This window comes from Coturnix japonica, chromosome 14 (assembly GCF_054131305.1).
Source record: "Coturnix japonica strain WE chromosome 14, WE-NBRP24, whole genome shotgun sequence".
Classification (NCBI taxonomy): Eukaryota; Metazoa; Chordata; class Aves; order Galliformes; family Phasianidae; genus Coturnix; species Coturnix japonica.
The window spans coordinates 12363683-12383334 of NC_140676.1; the positions used below are offsets into that span (position 1 = coordinate 12363683).

The following is a 19652-nucleotide window of genomic DNA, read 5'->3' on the forward strand; positions in this document are numbered from 1 at the left end:
AACCTATTAGAGCAAGAGCTGATCTGAAAGTTATCCAGCATTGGCTTGAAGCCTGATATTCTCATTGGACAGAAACTGCAAAAGATTTAAGGCTGATGGGTTTTTCCCTGTGTTGAACTTGTTTGTTAAATAAATGTTTGTTCCCAGCTTAGTGCAGATTTTAGGTGGAATATTGGCAGCTGAAAGTGCAGGACTTGCATTTGACAGGTGTGCAGAAACCCAGCTCTTATCTCTTCCTATCTGTATTTATGGCTGGGTAGAGAGAGGCTTTCAAAGGTAGCCCAAGAAAATGGCACTTCTATCAGAGGCAGAATTTGCAGGGAGAGTTTCAGTATGGAAGCTGGAAGGATGCACACTTCAGACCCTTCCACTAAGGAGTCTTCAGCGCAGAGACTATTCTAGGCCAGCGGATGCAGCAGGCACAAAGGTCACTATGGGGAAGCAAGGGAAGGTGCAACCACATTGTTTTTAAGGCCAGAAATAGTTCAGCGAGAGAGGTGAAAGCTTGCTCTTTTCAGTTATCTATCCTATATGGTCGATCAGTTTATCCAATCTGTGCCAACGTAGGAAATAGGAGGGAGTTTAGTTTAAGATAATAAAGCTAAAAATCTTTAAATGAAATGCAAAATTTAAATTGGCAACAAAGGCATTTATTGACACTATCTCCATTTCAAACCTGGTGATCTTTTGATTTGATATTCTGTGCATGTGAAATCGAAATGGATTGCAGTTTCATGCCACAGAAAGCTTACTTTATGTGTAATATTATTACATTGTAATGTAAGAGGAGAGGGGAGAAAATAAGTGTTTAGATTTGTAAGCAATGTGAATGGATTGATACAGATGTAGGGAGCTGTTCTGGAGGGAACAGAGAAGAGAGAAGGATAGTTGATTCCATGGCACAAAATTATCTACAGAACTCAGATTTCACATGGAATTCCCTAACTACTGAATTGAACTGTCTCTAGGTGATGGCCCATGAGCTGTTCTCCAGCTTTAGTCTCAGATTCGTTGGATAATAAAGGGTGACCAAACACCAGAGGGAAGCCGTATCCTGTTCTGTTGCGGAAGGTACTTGCGTGAAAGGACGAAGTACTAATGAGCAAATGATGTTTTATGTTGCACAAATGAAGAATAAAGAAGAAATTTTCCCACTAGAGACTTAATAACCATCTGAAAACTTCTCTGTCAAGAACTCCAAACTGAGAAATAGCTGACTTTAATATGGAAGTACAGTTTTAATTTTAGGTCAAGTAAAGGAAGCCACACAGAAGGATGAGAAGATGGAATTATCAGCCACAGACAGATGCAAGATTGTTATCAACTAAAATCTGCTCTGTATACTACATATATTAAAACCAAAATAACAAAGACAAAAGGAAAAAAAACAAAACAAAAACACAAGAACAAATGCAGAAAGCCACCTTGGGAGCCTGGAAGAAGAAATATATGGCAGAACATAAATAATACCCCCTCCGTGCCCTGCTTTGTTTGGCACATTTCAGTGGACCTGAGCAATGCAATACATTGCTTGACTACTGGCAAAAGAAGAAGCATGACTGTGTTTTGGTGAGACTGTTTATATCTGCATACCACCAGTGCTTTCAGTTAGGAACTGCCTGTCCAAATCATTAATTAGGAGACATGCATTACTGAAGTAGTTCCTAAATAGTTGGGTTGAAGGTGTGGGTGTTTATAGTCCATTAGAACATCTTGGCCCTGTGGGCCTACTTCAGCAATAGATGCACACTAAAGACTGCTGTGATAAATTCATATGGCTGACTAGTTTAGGACAATGCAATAATTTGGATCAATCAGTTGTTACTTCTTTATATAAAATACGAGCTTTAAAATAGCAAGAAGTATTGAGGGGTCACACAGTATAACTAAGGAGGATTTTTTTCTTGAAAAGGCGCTCATTCCTATTTGCTGTATTATGTTTCCCGAATGCTACTGAATACTACTCCCTGAATTCCCTAATACTACTTCAGTTCCAGTGAAATTTTGGAATCATGAGTAAAATCTCGCTTTCCTTATACAGCAACTGTCTCTGAGAGTTCAGGCTGATGTTTCAATGTCTTGTCTGTCTTGTTTTATATAATGTACTATGTGTTTGTCTTGTATTTACTTATATTTATGACCAGTGTGTTAATGTCTCCGTATCAGTGTTATAAGGAAAATACACTATACTTGAATAATATCAACACATAACTATATTAGCACTGTCATATTTTGATAAATATTTTGAAATGATTGGCAATGTAAAGTGGTAAATGTTGAATTTACCTGACAGCTGGATCTGTTCTAATTCAGTAATTCACTATGTATTTCAAGACTCCAGTGCTGTGACTAATATGCAGAATAAAATCAGGTTTGCTTTTTCAGACTTCATCAATGTTATGTGATTGAACACTTGAATTCTCTCTTTCAGTACTTTTTCTTGATCCCTCAGTTGCTTTGTGATTCTGTTGATTTCCTTTCTAATAACACTTCTCCAGAATTTCCTTTTAAGTCTCGTGAATCTCCCCTGACTGTTCCTAGTTGTTCTACCCATGAAATCAATTTAATACTGTTGGCTTGAACATCTGGCTTTCCATCTTTACTGAAGCAAAGTTGATTGATGAAGCAAGAGAAATTCAGAAATGCTGTTCGTCCCAGAAAGTATTTACATCGTCCTTTCAAGTAGCATGACAAATTCATCTGGTATTTGAGGAGACATACTGACAAACACATAGGGTTCTATAGTGAGAAATAAATATATCTTCATTGATAGGGTGGACAAGAATTGAGTTTTCTAGGAGATACTGCAAGAAAAGGTTACAGTCTGGAATTTGGGGGAGTTTGAGCAATATGACCTTTTAGAAGAAGGAGAATATATAGAAGTTGTATAGCAGTAGGACTGTGAGAAAGAGTGGGGGGAGCTTGGATAAAATGTGCTGTGGTGATATTATTTCTCAGTTATTAGATAAACTCAGCAACATTCACATTGCCAACAGGGTCTTCCTGTGCTGATTCAGATCACTGTAAATTGCACTGGATATGTGCAATGCGAGCTGTACACCTAACACAATCTGCATGGATTTTTATGGATCTGGCCATGACTAAGTGAGATCAGGTGCCCTTCTTTCCTGAGCCAGGTGTGGGGAAATTGAAGTGGGGCTGGTAAAGGGATTGCTGGAAAGCACAAGGTGCCTCTCAGTCCTTGGAATACCAGGCAACTTAGAGTACTGTCATTTAGGCCTTGTTGCTGTTCCCTTCCCAATCTGTGGAATAGTCAGCAGTCACCCAATGTGAAAAGGAAAGGCAGAAGCAATAAATGCAGTTGAGTAGGTTTGCTAAGAGAGAATGAAGTGAAAGATCAAAGGTTGATGGCGTGTCCCAGGATTGCTAAATTCATAATTATACTGTTAGGCCAGTTGTCTCCAAAGGAATGTTTGGGTCATTAATACAAATTATGGTGTTAAAGAAATTTTGTCTGATTGCTTACTGTGAGTGTGAAGAAATACTGATGGGAAATTGGAGGGAAAGAATGGCTAGTGAATTTTGCAGTGCAAGTCAGGGAAGAACTGAGTGCTAGGGAGATGTCTGAGCATTTGTAGACAAGGTTGGAAGGAGAGAGGCTGAAGGATATATTTCTGTAGTGCTTGTAGAAAATAATGGAGAAATCTGAGAGGGTAGTTTTGTAAAAGCCAGATTTGGGAGCAAGTTACTGAATTGGCAGGGAGCTGAAATGCTAAAGTGTGCAGACACAGCAAGCATGAGGTGGATTATAGGCTTTGGGTATTGCTCAGAGAAAACATAGGAAGATCTTGGTGATATTTTTGGACTGGAGTCAGTCCAGCAATGAGTCAGTCCAAGGAAGTTCAGAGTCTTTGACTTGTTCTAGTTTGTTTCTAGTGCTAGTCTGCCCTGGCCACCACTTGGGCCCTTAGTTCAATACTGTTTGAACTATCCTGATTCTCCTTTCCTTTTCCTTACCTTATGTTTGACAAAATGTTAAAACCTATTGCTCTGTCATCTTAGTTTTTCTCTCACTTTACTTCATTCTTTGGATCAAAGGCCCTCTCAAGAGGGTTTGATCTGTACACCTGTCTTGGACTGATTTCATAATGTTGCAAAGATCTACTAAAAGGTTCAATATAAACTACTTAATTTACAGCCTTATCATATCTGTAAGTCTGATTGCTCCATTCTGTTTTACTGCTAGAATATGACTGCTTGTGTGTGATAATGTAGCACAATATTGGCTCTTCTCCGTATGTTATCAAGAGAAGGCATATTTTACAACTCTGGCATGGTTCTTTAGAAGGCCAGAATGGTTGGAGTAGTGGGTTCTGAGTGATGTTATGTAAGTATGTCAAAAGGAGGCAGGGAGTTCTGTTGCCCATTCTATCAGTCCTCAGAGGATTTTCACCAAAAAAAGAGTGAAAGCAGAGGCAGACCAGCCAAATTACAACATGTCCTTTTGGAGTTGGGGTTTGTGTTTGGGAAGAGGAGGAAGCAATTTGTCAGAGTCTTCCTCTAAAAACAGAACAGGCTGCATTATGTTCAAAAGCAAGAATGGGTGTCTTTTGGACAAAACCCCCCTCTGATCCCACAGCTGCTCTTGGCTTCAGTCATATTTGCATTGTATTGATTACCAGTGTTAAAATTATTTGCTTGTGTGCATAGTAGAAGAATAAAATATTAATAGAGGAGATCCAAATAAAAATTCTAAAAGAACCATGTATATTTTCTCAAGTGGAATGTACTGGTAGGACTGAAGCTGTTCACCAAGTGACTTAATTTAGTCATAGTACTAAACAAAATGGTAGATAATTATGAAGATCAAAATGGACTATACCATTGCACCACTCTAAAATTCTGTATATGCTACAAGCTTTGGATTCTCTGTGATCAGAAGACTGAAATAGTAATACCTTTAGATGGTATAGATGATTTTTTCAAGTACTTTAAAGGGTTTAGTTAAAGTTGTCTAGAGCAACGTACATTAAATAAGAGATGGATTTTTCCTGAGTTTGTTTTGTTACATAACAGTGTTTGAGTTTTACATTTTGTTTCCAGCTAAATGCAGATAAAATCCATGTTAGTATACATGTATGGTCTTTATATAAATGAACAACATTAATAAAACTGTAATAAAATAAAACATCTTTTCTTTCTGCAGTATCTAAGTCTTCTTCCTTCTTTTCCCAACTGCATTAGACCAAATGTCTTTATTTTTCTTCGCAGATTGAAATGCTAAGAAAAAAAGTCAAAGAAAAGGAATTATTTATAATACAGCTTTTAGAAAAGATTTCTTTCTTAGAATGTGAGGTAAGGCATTATATAATTGTAATCGTTTTCTGAAAGCCAATAAAATTGGTACTGGTGTCACCTGATGCTACTTAAATGCATGTTTATTTCATATATTTGCTATTCTTCAGTAAACAAAACTTTGCTGGAATTAAACATCTGTCACAAATGAATGTATGTAATACAAAGTCTGGATACTTCCATTATAGGGATAAAGTTTGTGCTGTTGTTTCTCAGCTTCCTAGGGCTGAGAGGGAAGTATGTTCCAGAAAGCAGCAGGAGATAACAAGAAGAATGGCTACTAGGTAGCCTGGGATTTTGGTGGTTGTGAGGGTCACTGTATTTCCACATCCATGCTCCATGTGATGATTTTATCTGCCCAATGAACGGGGGGAGATGTACAAGTTCATGTGAGCTTTGTTATCATACAATTTTATGACAGTATCATGACTACTTAAAACAGAAGCTGCTGAAAAAAGATTGTTGACTTAATTAATTGTATTCCTCAACAATAAGGACTGTTTATTTTCTCAGTTAATACTTTCACATTATTTCTTATGGAGAAAAGCCAGATTGGAATTGTATTTTCTCATTTAATTAAAATAATGAATTAATATAAGTAAAATTAACTTGTGTTGAAAATCACTGTTTTCCAGAATAAACAATTACAAGACAAATTGGACTATTTAATGGAAAATCAACCAAAGGCCAATGTAGAAACCAGAGATGCTGGTGTGGGATGTGATCTTCCATCTAGGTATTTCCATTTTCTTGTTTATAGCAAACTTCTTCACAATGTCCCCAATCGGCACAGAACACTGTTAGAGTGAATTGTTGAGTTCTGCAGAATGTTCCTGATTTTCAAAGAGCACCTTGTAGATACAAGATATAACATACTTCAATGACTAGAGCAGTTTTAGGTACAAATTTACTACAGACCTTTGGGTATTGCTTAGTTGCAGCAACATGAAAAGCTAGAAGTAAAGAGATCTGTCTTTGTGAAATGTGGGAAATATTGATCAATTGTGTTTGCCAGCACCACAGCAGGAGACAACGGACAGCACTGCACTGAGCCTGGCTTTGTGTATGCTTTATTCTTTGTGTTCCATGAGATACATCAAAGACCGCTTTAAAGGGAAGGTAAAAGCAACAGTAGCAGTCTAGAACTGCAGAAATTTTTGGAACTGTCCTAGCTGTAAGTGGACTACTGCTAAGCAAACAGCACAGATTATCACTTGCACACTGGGATGCCCTTCTCTGTTCTCTGACAATGGGTAAATTCAGACCTCCGTTCTCCACCTCACCTTCCTTCATACCAAACTGCAGCAGGGTCACACTGAGCCCTTGTAGTAGTGTTATCAACTTTGGCTAGGAGGGGCAGAACAGTAAGGTAAGGAGGATCACTGTATATTACTTTTACTACCAACAGGTAAACTAGTCCATCTCAACTGTCCTGCAATGTGAATCATTTTGTTTGATGTAAATTAGCATATGAAGTCAGCAAGCTGCAATGCATACTAATATTTTCCTTCCTAGTTTAAAAATACACTCATGTCAGTGTTCAGCCTAAAGCATATTGTAATGGCTCTGAAATGTCACAGACTGTTGTTTTTCACCCAAGATGCCAACATCTTTCTTGTCCCCTCTGGGTCCCTTTCATATAACCACAGGCCCAGTTATCTGATGCTTTTCCTAGTTTTTATATTTATCTTTGACCTCTATACTGCTTAGATTTTATGGTATTACACTTCACAGTCAATTGTGTCCTTACATTTCATTTTACTGCCTTTAGGATCTACCAAGCAGCTGTATTGCTGGATATTCCAATATGTGCTCCAGTAGATACTTGCATGGCCATGTTTTTTATCAAATATTATTTGCAGTGCTATATTAAATAAATATGGAACATACCAAACACATTGATTTGTTTAATTTTAGCCTATCAATAACAAGGCATAGGTTCACTGCAGTGTCACTTTTAGTCCAGTTGCCCGATGCTCTGACATTAACCCTGTAATTTTTCTTGTATCCTCAACAGTACAAGTAACGATAACGGAAGATCTCCTGAAAGCACAAGGACAACGAGGGCATACACCCCATTCAAGAGAGTGTTGGAATATAGCACAAAGAACAGTACCTCTTGAGTGTTCAAGTCAATGTGCTTTCCAAATACAAACAAGTATTTTGCGCCTTTGCAGCTTGATTAGATAAATTTTTATCAAGTCATAGAGAAGAACAGCAGCATGGAATCTTGCTAAATTTATCCTGAAAGCAGCTTTTTAGTAGCTTCCTATCTGAAGTTACTAGTGACATTAACTGTGAGGGAGATAGGCAAGAAGGGGGATGAATGAAACGGCAGTCTATATTGCTTCTTGAGAAGCTGTCTAGTGCAATGTGTCATTTCAAATACCTACAAGGAAGGGATTGTATAGCTGTACAGATTTTCTTCAAATGTGTTCTAATTCTGTTTGTATGATGAATCTCTATTTTATTTTCAATACTACTAGAAACAGAATGTAAAACTACCTTGGCAGGGGGCATTAAGCTCAAAGCTCCTCCTTTGTGTACAGAGTTTGAGAGCTGTTCATACTTACCATAGAGACCTGCAGCGACTGAGGGCTCCATTCACACAGAACAAGTTGACTAGGAACCTGCATCCTCTTGCTGAGAGGGAGAAATGCAACTGGGATGTTCTCAGGAAATTCCCTCTACACACACAGGTGAATGTTGTGTTTGTTGCTCAAAACATTAAGCAATATATCAACTTTATGATGGATTTTGCTTTATTGGATGAATATGCGGTGTGTACTTCCTAGTCACAGTGCACAGTGACCACTGGTGATATATATCCATCAATGATTAGGTAGGAAAACCCCCATTGCTTTTTTAAAATTATTTTTGCATTACAGGAAGGAATTCTCACTGAGCAGCATTTTGCCTACAGTAACCTCCTGCAGTTCCTGCCATTCCCACAGCAATAACTATCCTGAATGATTATTTTGATTTTGAATCTGCTTTCATCCCCCACAAAAGCTCAAAATCTTATCCCCGACTTCAGAGTACCAGCAGAATGACTGCATCTTCCTACTGAATTTATTTATATAGTCTTAGTTTTTACATTTTATTTTCATCTCCCAGTTTTATTGAAATAAACAAGTTTAGTTTAGTATTTTCTTGTAGTCCTGTTAACATTAATGTGTGGCAAGTTTTTCCTATTACAGCAACTGCTATAGAAAAGAAACAAGTTGTTTTGAATAATTCTTGTATTGAATGTGAACCCCAGGAGGTATTCAGCTTGCCACAGGGCTGCATAAAGTGTCTGCTTTTATCTCCAGTCTAAGGCAAGTTCTTAAACTCAGTACTCTCTGTTCAGTTAATATACTCAAAGTTGTACTTAAAATAATAATATTTAATTCATAATCCCGATCTTATTTCTGCATTCTTTCATGGTTTTCTTAACTAGCTAAAAAACTTTTATTCTGTAACTGTGCTGTTTAACTACTAAGTAAAGAAACCTGTCCTGAAGGATGGAGTGGAGGATGTTTTGATGCAGTACAAGTACCTCACAGGAACACAAATTGCTTGGTGTAATTAAAGCAAAAGCAAAATAAAATGGGAAACTCAAACCTCTCCAGCTTTTATGCTTGGATCATCATCCACTTGCATGTAAGCTATTTTTTTTCCTTATGACTGATCAACTCTTGAGAACTTAGAATGGTCGTTCTTTCTAAAAAGTCAGACACAATATGGTGGATTATATTCCGCACAGTATTCAAGAAATACTGCAGTCAAAGCCATTGACAAAAAGTTAATCTACCTACTGTTGCGCTAAGCCTGTAACCTTTATTGGGATAGAAGTCACAAACATTAACAGTTGCTCAGTATTACTTGAAAAAAGAAAAATTCAGAATTTTACCAAGTTAATGTAATAGCTCTAAACAGAAACTCATGTTTAGTTAGTTTGCATGGAGTGAATAATATCTCCTAAGATACCAAAGGGGAAAAAAAAACCAACTCATTGTACAAAGCAGACGAATACCAAATAATGGCATATCAAAGACGAGAGAACAGCTGACATGGGGAGAAGCTGTAGCCATAACCCCACATAGTGTGCTTGATTGTAATTTTCTGTAATTGATTGTATTTGGGAGATTGAGTTCCCAAATAACAGTTAATTTGGTCAATAACTAATGAATTAAGTTGTGTACAATGAATATCTTGAAATGGAACTCTAAACACAAAAACATTTTAAATGGGAGAGTTTACTGATGAACCCAAAAGATGATGGGTAATGGCCCAACCTGAATTTATGGCACGTTTTTTATGTGTAATTGTATCTCCCTCTAGTGGCCCATAGCAGCAAAAATTATTAGCTGCTGTTTGGACAGTATGGTTTGAAGGGAAAAATACTGAAGACTACCCCCAGCTGGCCATACTAATATCCATTATGGATGCAACCTCAGTTGCTTATCAGCCTGTTACCATTCTATGCGCCCAAACAGTCTGGTTTCAGGATTGCATTTATGCACTGTGATTGGTGAGTTATGTTCAATATCAGATTAACTGATGAAGGTTTTGTCTATAGCTAAAAGGAAATGGAAGTTGTTGAGATAGAAAGAAATTAATCGTAAAGTTTAGTTAAGTAAAAGTACTTTATTGATCTGTCTGGTTTGAGCCAGAATTCAGGAAACAGTCTCACAGCTAAATGCTCTGACTGTAGTAGTAGAGAGCGGGATGAAATATCAGAAGGTTTTGATACAGACTTCAAAAGGAACTTCACTCTACTTCTAACATATTGCTGAGAATATCTCTGAAAAAGCTTTGAGATGTGCAGAAAGGTGATCATCTGCTCAAAACTGCACCCAGACTGCAGAAATATTTCATGCACGAGTTTCCCATGTAAATTCTATTTATGCCATATTACATTTTGATATTCAGTGCGCTGGAAGACCATTATTTGATTCAACTATTGGTCTAAATGTGGTAGCTGTGAAAAGCAGGAGAGGAACAGTATTTATATAACTGTGTTACATGAAAATATAGAGCTTTCCAGTCAAATAATAGCGATGTAAATTAGCAGAGATAATAACAAATCTGGCTTGTCAAATTGAGATTGGAATGCTTAGTACTATAACATTAGAACCTAGTACCATTTCTGTAAATGTAAACATCAATAAAAGCCATAAAGATAGGTCCCAGGAAGTGCATTAAATACAAGTCAATTATATGACTTTGTTTGTACCACGGTAAGTGTTATTCTGTGATTTATTCCAGATCTTCTGGAAAGTATTTTGGGATACAGTTTTCATATATGCTGTGTAAATAGTGCAATTACATTGTATGCTTTTAAAACATCCTGTATGTAAGACTTGAAAAGGATAAACTGTAATAAATACTGTATTTAAAATTTCTATTCTGCTGTGTAAATATTCAGAAATAAACTTACCTTAAAACCTTGCAAGTTTTACTCCACATGATCTTGTTTGATCAAAACATGTATGGATGCAAAAGTGGTTGGTCTGCAGCCTGGAATCCTTGTCAGTATTTCCTTTGGCAGATGTGCTGTTGAGCACAGGAAGACCTAGCTAAAGACTGAAGGCTCTTCTCAAAGCCAACAAAAGTAGATGAACTCTTTTGTAGAATAAAGAACTATTGACTTGCAGAGGATAAAGAAGATGTGGGCAACGCAACACTCTCACTTACAAATAAATCAATGAAATCAGTTCCCACAGATAACATCTGACTGCAGCTGGGATGTTGACCTCCAGCTTTCAGAAGATTGAAATTGGGATGAATGTGGCCCAGTGTGGTGGTGTTGCTTTAAAGTTTATATCCACTCATTGATAATAGCGATTTATCTTCCACGTCAACGAATTGCAAAGGATTTTTCCAAACATGACAATTACGGTGTCAGCGGTTTGCAGCACTCAGCTGTAGGATGTGAAGCTTTTACTTCATTAATCTTCCCGTGTATGTCTCTCCAGCAGAGACTGCCAAAAGTACATCATAAAACCCTACTGAGATTCTCAAGTTTTTGAGAGAGGCTTTAAATCTTCATTTTGACATCTGGATACTTCAAGACATGGATAAATAAGCAAACAGGTAAGAAGTACTACGCGAAGTAAGTGTCTGAGTTTGTACAGAAAATTCTTGCTCCACAGAATGGAGGCACACACAGTTTCATTGCACTTGCATCTTATTTCCTTCCTATTCAGCTCTTGGAGCTACTTACACTTGTAAAAGAAGAGTCCTGATGAGTCTCAGGCCCTTCCGACCCTAAGCTTCAGCACTAGAACAGGGAAGAAATGCAGAAAAAGACAAAGGTTGTGGCTGTCATCCACAAGCTGAGGTATGTGAAAAAACCCGAGTAAAAGGGACCTGGTGGATTAACAAAATGTGTAGAAGTGCATAGGTTTTGTTTGTTTGTTGTGTTTTACAGAGATAAGGTTATGGGAAGATAAGTCATCGTGATATGTCGTTATAGCAATTTAGTTTTGTAATTGAAATGAAAACAAATCATTTTAGTCCTAAATATTCATACAGTGTTTTTCTATTTATTTTGTACACGTGGCTTGGTTCCAGTTCACCTCCCCCCTTAGTATTCCCACCTAGGAGCAGGAAAACAGAAAGCAGGTTTTCTCCCATCAGAGTCTAATTTCTTAAGTCTCCTTTGCTTAGTGAAGTGAATAATTATCAATTTATTAAAACGGAAGACAGGAGAAGAAGGGCAATGAAAAAGATACCCTTAACAGATAAGGTAACACTCTTGGTAGTGTCAGCTTTAACACCAGTTTTGGGTGGACCTGTGTATTTCTGACAGGAAGTTTACCCACCTATAAAAAAAAGTCATGGCTACCTCCCTTGAAATGCCATCTGGCTAGAATAACCAATTTGTGCTTTCTTCGCATAGCTTATTCTTTTCTTCATATGCTTGATTTTCTTCTTTGCTATTCTAATCATTTCATTTTCTCATAGACGAAGCATTAGATTGCATACTAATTACAGACATGCTATTGTAGAATCAGTTCAATTCTATGTATGTGACAGAAAGCAGACAGTCTGAAAACAGTGCCTAGTAAGAGCTCTTGAAATAACATCCTAAGAACACACTGTTACATAAGAAATAGAGAAAAACAAACAACATGGTTGGGTTTTTTTTTTCTAATATATACTTAGCTCACATGAGTGTTGATCACCTGTTGGAAGAAATGATACAAAATAAAGCCTAAAGTCAAAAGGCCACGTGAGGTCTGAAGAAAACAAAACAATATTGCTGAGTACTGCAAATAATGGCACTGGATCAGTTTCCCACAGGAAAAGAGCAAAGTCTAAGGCTAATCTTGTAGTAGCTACTGCTGGATGCCCATTACTTGTGTTCAGAGTGTGACTAGTAGGGATTTTAATTCCCCAGGACAAACAAGGCCAGTTTGTTCTAGAACCTGTCAAACATATGCCAGTAGTTCATCATTACAGAACTGTGTGCCATCCAAAAACAGATTACAGTATTCCAGAACTTAAACTGTAAAGATGAACAATGTCACTTCCCGATGACCCAGGACAAAAACGGACTGCAGGGTGATGTTCCAGGTGGGGATACAGCACTGTGAGTCGTGGCTCCCAGCAGTCATGTTATTACAACACTTTATTCTCTTCATCTTTTGTTCCATTTTTCTGTGTTTGCTCAGGTGAGGAGATAGGCTGAAACTCACCAGAATTACTTTTCTGCATACACAGTTACAGCAGTTGGTCTGAGATGAGCCACCATCACTCAGTGCAGAGCAGCAGACCAGTGAGATCATTCCTTTTACACTCATAAATACAAGTGCAGCGTGAAAAGAGAAACCGTAACGAATGTCCGCAACGCTGAGAGCTCAATAGGAGTCCGGACTGGGAGACCGCGATCATAGAACGGTGACGGCTGGAGCTGAGCCCCGGCGGCCGCCGTTACTTCCGGTAAGATGGCGGCCCCCGCGGAGCTGCGGAAGCGGTGCCGGTGGTGCCGGGCCCGCGCGGCCTTGCCGCGGAGAAGCGGCTCGGAGTCGGGGCGGCATGGCGGCAGCAGCGGGCTCCATGAGGGGCCGGAGCCTCCCCGAGCTGCGGGAGATGCTGAGGCGGCAGGAGCGGCTGCTGGCGGACCGGTAAGCGCGGCTCTATTCGGGGCAAGCGATCCCGTGTGACCGCTGTGCGCCGCTCTGTGTGCAGGGCCCGAGCGGTTCTGCCTCTGTAGTACGGAGGGTGCTGCAGGACTGAAGCCTGGGATCACTGCTCTGATAGAACAGCTTTGTATGCCTGAATGGAGATGCTCAGATACAGCTAAACAACACGAGTTGTTATTTTTTTTTTTTTAATTTTTTTTTTTTTTTTCTTATTTCAGGAAGTTCATCGAAAAGCTCCCAGATAAGGGCAAGAAGATCTCCGATTTTGCCGAGAAGCTGATGTGTGCCATCTCACAAGAGGAAGAGCTGGCACGCACTGCGGAGCTGTTGTCTGCGGTCAGGCTGGGGTTCCAGGCAGGGCAGGACAAGGCTCACACTGGCAGGCAGCACGTCGCCCTGGGCGAGCACACGCTGCACCAGGAGGAGCCCTCGGTCCTCAGTGACAGTTCTTGTGCTGAAGAAGTTCCTGAGGCTGCTTCCCAAGGACAGGAGGGAGAATGTTTGGGGCGAGATCCCACAGATACGGCTTTGGGAAATCAGAGGACTCGGAGCAAAAGTGATGAAATAAAGACTGTTACAAAAGATCAGAATCTCTGTTGTGAAGCTCTCTCTGAATCAGCCCCAAACAGTCACCTGAACAGTGACCAGCAGATCCCTCAGAATGGTACTGAGGGTGGTACAGAAAGTGCTTTAGACAACTGTAAAGACACATTGGTTGATGCCTTTCAAAAAGTTACCATTGGAGATGGGGATAATAGTGAAAAAGTATCAGAAAAAGAGCAGAACGTGTCAAAGCATCAGGGCAATATTTTTGGAAGCTTGCACCCCAGGACACCGCATTATATTGAAGTTCTGGAGTCCAGAGCAAAAAACCCTGTCATAAAGAAAAGCAAGTTCAAAACAAACGCGTAAGTATTGTGGAATAGCAGAATCTGTTCTAGATAGAAATAATTGACTTGCTTAAGATTGGAAATGTTGCAGAGGAAGTAAGGTGGGTTTATTTTCCTCTGGTGAATAAGGAGGTTTAAAGTCTTATGGCATGCTGTGCTAATATATTGGCTCTTCAGTTAAGTGCTGCAGCATCTCAGTGCTGAGTGGTGGTCCAGTTCTACCAGTTTGAAGGAAAAGTCATAAATCTTCATAAAATGCCACAGCTTAAACAGCCAGTAGAACTTTCTATGGATTGATTCTAGAACTTGTATAATTTCAACAGTGAGTGGCCATTTGCTTTTCCAGCACCTTTGTGAATCTGCAGCTTTCATTGTGAGTATTGGCAATAACAACAATACCTACTTCCCTTGGCTCCCAAAGCGTTGTTTCATGGTTGCCTATTAATTGGTGTTCATTTTTTGTCTGCTATTAGGAGTAATTGTGACACTGTTTCTGTGTAGAGAAGCTGCATTCTACTAGGTGAGGAGAAGGTGAATGTTTTTAGTTTTTCCTGGAGGTGTTTAAGTAAAGGGTAGATATATTACGGAGGGACGTGGTTGAGTGGGCAGTGCTGGCAATGGGCAGGCAGTTGGACAAGGTGGTCTTAGAGGTCATTTTCAACCTCCGTGATTCTATGCTTTTTGATTTGAGAATGGCATCAATACACTTCAGATGCTCTTTAAACCTTTGTACCCTTACAAATGGGAAGGAAATTTTAGAACCAAAGTTCTGAGCCTTGTGTTTCAAACATTGGTCACAATCTCTGTGTTGTATCACTGGTAGATTATCAGGAGAGCAGAGCAGATCATCGCGTGGTTCCTCACCCAGTCAGTCGCCAGGGGGGTCTGGATCTCCAATTACTGCTGAAGAAAGAAGACTTAGAGATAAGAAACATTTGAATGACATCACAGCAGCTCGGCTACCACCTCTTCACCACTCCCCTGCCAAGCTGTTGTCCATAGAGGAGTCCATCGCAATTCAGATACAGCAAAAAGAAGCTTATGAGGTAAGAATTTATGATTTATCTGGAAAAGTAATTAATTAATTACTACAACCCTTACAAAACAAAAAACAAACGCCAAAACAAGAAGAAAGCATGAAGGCATCTTTTGATACTTTTGAATTTAATACTAAAACTGAGACATCCAGATTTAAGGAGACTGTATTTGAGTGTCTTAACGCTGTGATTAAGTAATGTATGAATCCCTTCTGAAATGGCCATTCCGGCATTAAACAGAATCTAGTGTGGTTCCTTATGCACAGTTATACTCATTTCATTATGATCTCTTCATCTCTGACTAGAAATAAAAGTAGGAACCTTCTGTATTAGCTTTTAATTCATTTTTTGTCCCTTGCATGAATGCAGGGCTGGTGGTATTCAGTGTTCCTAAGATACACAGGTAGCTGCCTTTGGCTTAGTTCATTCTGTGCCTGAAGAATCCAATTGTGAAGTTCTTCAATTCTAAGGAAGTTGCTTGCTAAATTCTTTTGTAATGGATTTGACTTCCCAAATGACTCAGAGCTAATGTTCTAAAGTAGGTGCTGCAGTAAAAGTGTTTGTTGCTAATTACTATTTTACAAGCACTTGCTAATTTTGACATTGACACTTGAAGGAAGCTAATTAATTTGTCAAATGAAGGACTTGTTTGCTGGAGTTGTTACATGAAGAGCATTGCCATTGCTATTGGTTACGCACAAGGCTGATACATAGACTGATTTTGTTGTGGCAGAAGTGAGGTGGGAATTGTCATAAGGGTAATTTCAGGTCTGCACCTCAAGAAGAAACTGTCTTCAAATACTAATGGAGCAGTTAAGTATTAAATGTAAAGAAATTTTCTTTCATTAGTTATTAGATGTTTTAATTAAATGCAGTCTGAAGTTAGTAATATTATTGTGTCAAGTTTTTCTTCTGGCTGGTTGGGTTTTTTACAATCAGGATAAAAATCACAAAAACATTTTTTCTAACTTGTGTCTTTTTTTTTAATAGGAAATGCAAGCCAAACTTGCGGCACAGAAGCTTGCAGAGAGGTTGAATATAAAAATGACCAGCTTTGAACCAGAGGGGGAGGCTGCAATGCAATACAGAGAAGTGAGAGATGAAGATTATTTTTCAGCAGAGGACTGAATTTAGGAAGGGATGTTTCAGGATGAGCCACGTAACTGATCTTTATACAATACTTCTTAAAACCCAAACATGAATATTGAGAATTCTTGATCTAGTTAGTTGTTTCTGAACATTTTAGCTTTACAGCTGTGGGAAGGGTTCAAAGAAATGCTTATATTTATGAGGCTTATAAAGTAATAACCCCATTTGTTTTTGGAACACTTGTGGCATTTCATCTTTCTGGAAAGCCCAACAATTTTCAACTACAGTAAAGTGAGCTCCTTAATGTGCTTCTCCAGGCTACGATGAATCATCCACGAGAGAAGGTTTCTTTTGTTGGGAAATGTGAGTGTAAAGAGCTTCGTAATCCATGTCTGTAAAGTTAGCTAAGGTGAAGCGTCGGATGGAAACTATATTTGTGAAATCTCTTGTTTGTATAAATATGAGATTCTTCTATTGAGGCACAGTCTATTAAGGTCATCTATCTTGTACCATATGGTGACAATACACGCCCAAATGACTGCAATAAATTTGTGATCATTTTCTTTTTATCATGAGAAATTGTTTCTATCTCGTAGCTTCAAGTAGCACTTTGTGCCATTGTGCTGTAAGTAGAAAATGACATGAAGTTTTTACCAAACTCAATTCTGTGTTTCGTGTTTGGAGACTACTGCAGAGCACACCAAGAGATAAGTTAATCTGAATACTTCTGTATTTTTATTAATTAAAGGTGTTTTTCCCTATTTTTGTACAGTGCTTTCAAACTTTGCAATACTATTTTTTCATAGTCTGGTACTGTAAATTAAAAGATTACCTGTGGAAAATAAGTCCCATGTATTTTACATACCCGGCCGTTCTTTGAAGATCTTCCTTACAGTAACATTTTCTGCCTTTTGTTATGGATTTTGAAAGACACAGAACACACTGTGTAGCCTGGCATAACCTGCCTTCTGAGATGCTCCATCAGCAGCGTGTACAGGACAGCTGGGTGTGCAAGGCTTCCCTGGGTGTGTACGTACTGCATAAGTGATGTTGCTAGAAACCAAGACGTGAGTCACTCAAAAAGCTGCACATTTAGAAAGGGGGCAGAAAGTCTCTGCCATCTATTGTGCATAGAGCAGCTAATGCCACCAACAGCACTTTCATAGCAGGCAGCTACTCCTTCCCTAATGCTCTGTGAGCTCTCAGATAATCCATGTGGCACAGTCCATACCCTGGGAACGTGGTTTGTCTGGCAGAACTGCTGCTAAGTATATATGTGGCATTTTTTTAAATTAAGTAATCTGTTCCTCACCCATGACACCTCTTCCCCATGCCCTTTCCTCTCTCTGCTTTCTTGTTCCAATTATTTATTGGCTTCTCACCAGCTGTGTGCTTTTTCCCTCCCATAAGACTCATCCGCTCTCATAAGAACAAGTTTGTATTCTGCATCTCTGTGTCACCCATTCCCTTCCATATGTTCCTGTGTCCATATCAGATACTCCAGTGTCTGCATTTAACTTCTGCCACTGCCTTGCAGCCTCCTGCCATTGCGGTCTCCTCTTGCTTTTTGCAACTCCATTTAAATACCAGCTGTGCAGCTGGACACCTACATACCTCACTCAATTTAATATCTGCAGGGACATGAATGTGTTTTTTTTCTGTAGCTAACCTTGTAGCAAAGCTCAGACTGCACACTGTGCAGGCCTATGATGCCTTCAGGCCTTGTATCTCATTTTCATTACCTCTCCCATTGTGTGGTTTGTATTGTTTTCCTTTTTTTGTGTGTTCCTATTGCATCTTTCCAGCACTTGTATTTGTCAGCATTGGTCTCTGAATTGATGACCTATCTGTTCCCTCATCTGCATATATTTCTCTTCTTAGCCTTCTCCTTTGCTGTGGCTCTGGCTGCACAGCCCCACACAGCTGAGGATGCAGTTCACCTCAGATCACTGCTGCCACCTGTGCTGCTGCCTGTTGGCACAGCTGAGTCTCTTCAAGTCTCATTTCAGTTTGTTTTGCTGCTTAAGTACAAGGGGCCCCAGAAATGGACTGGCTTTCCCTTTGTCTCTGCTTGAAGCATAGGTTGTTTCCTTTCCAGGCCTGTATCTCTCTCACATCTATTAAGATTGCCCCTCTTGTCCCTGACTGCATTACTGCACCCTGTTAGCTACAGTGTGTGTCTTTTCCATGCTGGCTTTCCAGTGTGCATGGGAGCTGCTGAGTCACAGCCTGACCCAGTGATTGAGCAGCTGGGGAAAGGATCCGGTCAGCCCGGGGAGCACAGGTGAAGGCAATTCAGCTGAGTGACCAGAGCAGCTCTCATTTAAGGGCTGACTGCCACTGGGGAAGGGTCTCTTTTTGGAGGTCTCTCCTTGTTGAAGTTTTCCCCTGCAAACCTAGAATCTTCTGATACAGGTAAGTAACCTTCTGCCTTCCTTTATAGCATTTTTTTGTCTTGCTAAACCTGTTGTAATGCCTTTCCCATCATACTGATTTATCCAGTTCCTACACAGTGCTAGAGGAACTAAAGCTGCGCAGTGGAGAACTTGTTTTCTAGGTTACTGATGTCTATTCAACATAGGTTTCTGCTGACTGCTCATTCATGATAACAAAAATCACGTTCTCTTTCTTGAGCTGTTAAGGATTACTTTCTCTTTCTAAATTGTGAAGTAGGGGCAGTTTGTGATGTGTTTTGACCATGCTCAACATGTTCGGACTTGCCAAAGTGGGTCCCTCAAATGGGTGAACTTTGCCTTTACGAAAAGACTAATTGCTGCAGTAACAGGTGAGGTGGGTTACCCAACTAACAGCTGCTCAGCACCGTGCTGGGTGGTGGTGTGAGTGCAGAACTAGGCTCCTGATGTAAGCTGTTAAGTTGCTGCAAAATGCTTTTACTTCTGTGGGGGTTCATCCTGGATTCTGAATATGAACGTGTTTTCTATGCTGGGATTTTGTGGGTTGTCAAAGAACTGGGTATAAGGAGAGCCCCCTGATAAAGAGGACGGGCAGTTCAGAAGTCTGCAATAGGCTTGACAGTAAGAGGGTGAGCGATGGAATGATGTGGTCATATTTGAGTTTCTGATCAGGTGTGGCAGTCTGCATTTCACTGTTCTCCAGGTCGGACCATTCCAAAATGTGCATTGGGAATTGAGGAGATGGTTCTTCTCTGTTGGAGTGAATGTTAA

The 19652-nt window shown here is 39.5% G+C and overlaps 2 protein-coding genes across 10 annotated transcripts in view; both read left to right on the forward strand.

Annotated features, from left to right (window-relative positions):
- MYZAP (myocardial zonula adherens protein) overlaps positions 1-10756 on the forward strand; it is a 59376-nt gene extending 48620 nt beyond the window's left edge. For 6 of the 9 annotated variants that reach the window (XM_085515632.1, XM_015872435.2, XM_015872433.3 and 3 more), the window contains 3 exons: positions 5233-5316; positions 5952-6052; positions 7334-10756. In XM_085515632.1, the coding sequence (XP_085371758.1) occupies positions 5233-5316; positions 5952-6052; positions 7334-7439 (291 nt within the window). In that variant the 3' untranslated portion in view covers positions 7440-10756. Of the gene's footprint in view, positions 1-968; positions 5170-5232; positions 5317-5951; positions 6053-7333 lie in introns of those variants that run through there. The other 3 variants (XM_085515634.1, XM_085515635.1, XR_014934399.1) reach the window with 2 other exon arrangements.
- A 2502-nt stretch (positions 10757-13258) lies between these two features.
- On the forward strand, positions 13259-17228 carry POLR2M (RNA polymerase II subunit M). The gene is made up of 4 exons (XM_085515636.1): positions 13259-13433; positions 13670-14359; positions 15165-15387; positions 16369-17228. Exons 1-4 carry the CDS (start codon positions 13345-13347, stop codon positions 16504-16506), a joined length of 1140 nt encoding a protein of 379 aa, XP_085371762.1. The 5' UTR covers positions 13259-13344; the 3' UTR covers positions 16507-17228.
- The last annotated feature ends 2424 nt before the right edge of the window (positions 17229-19652 follow it).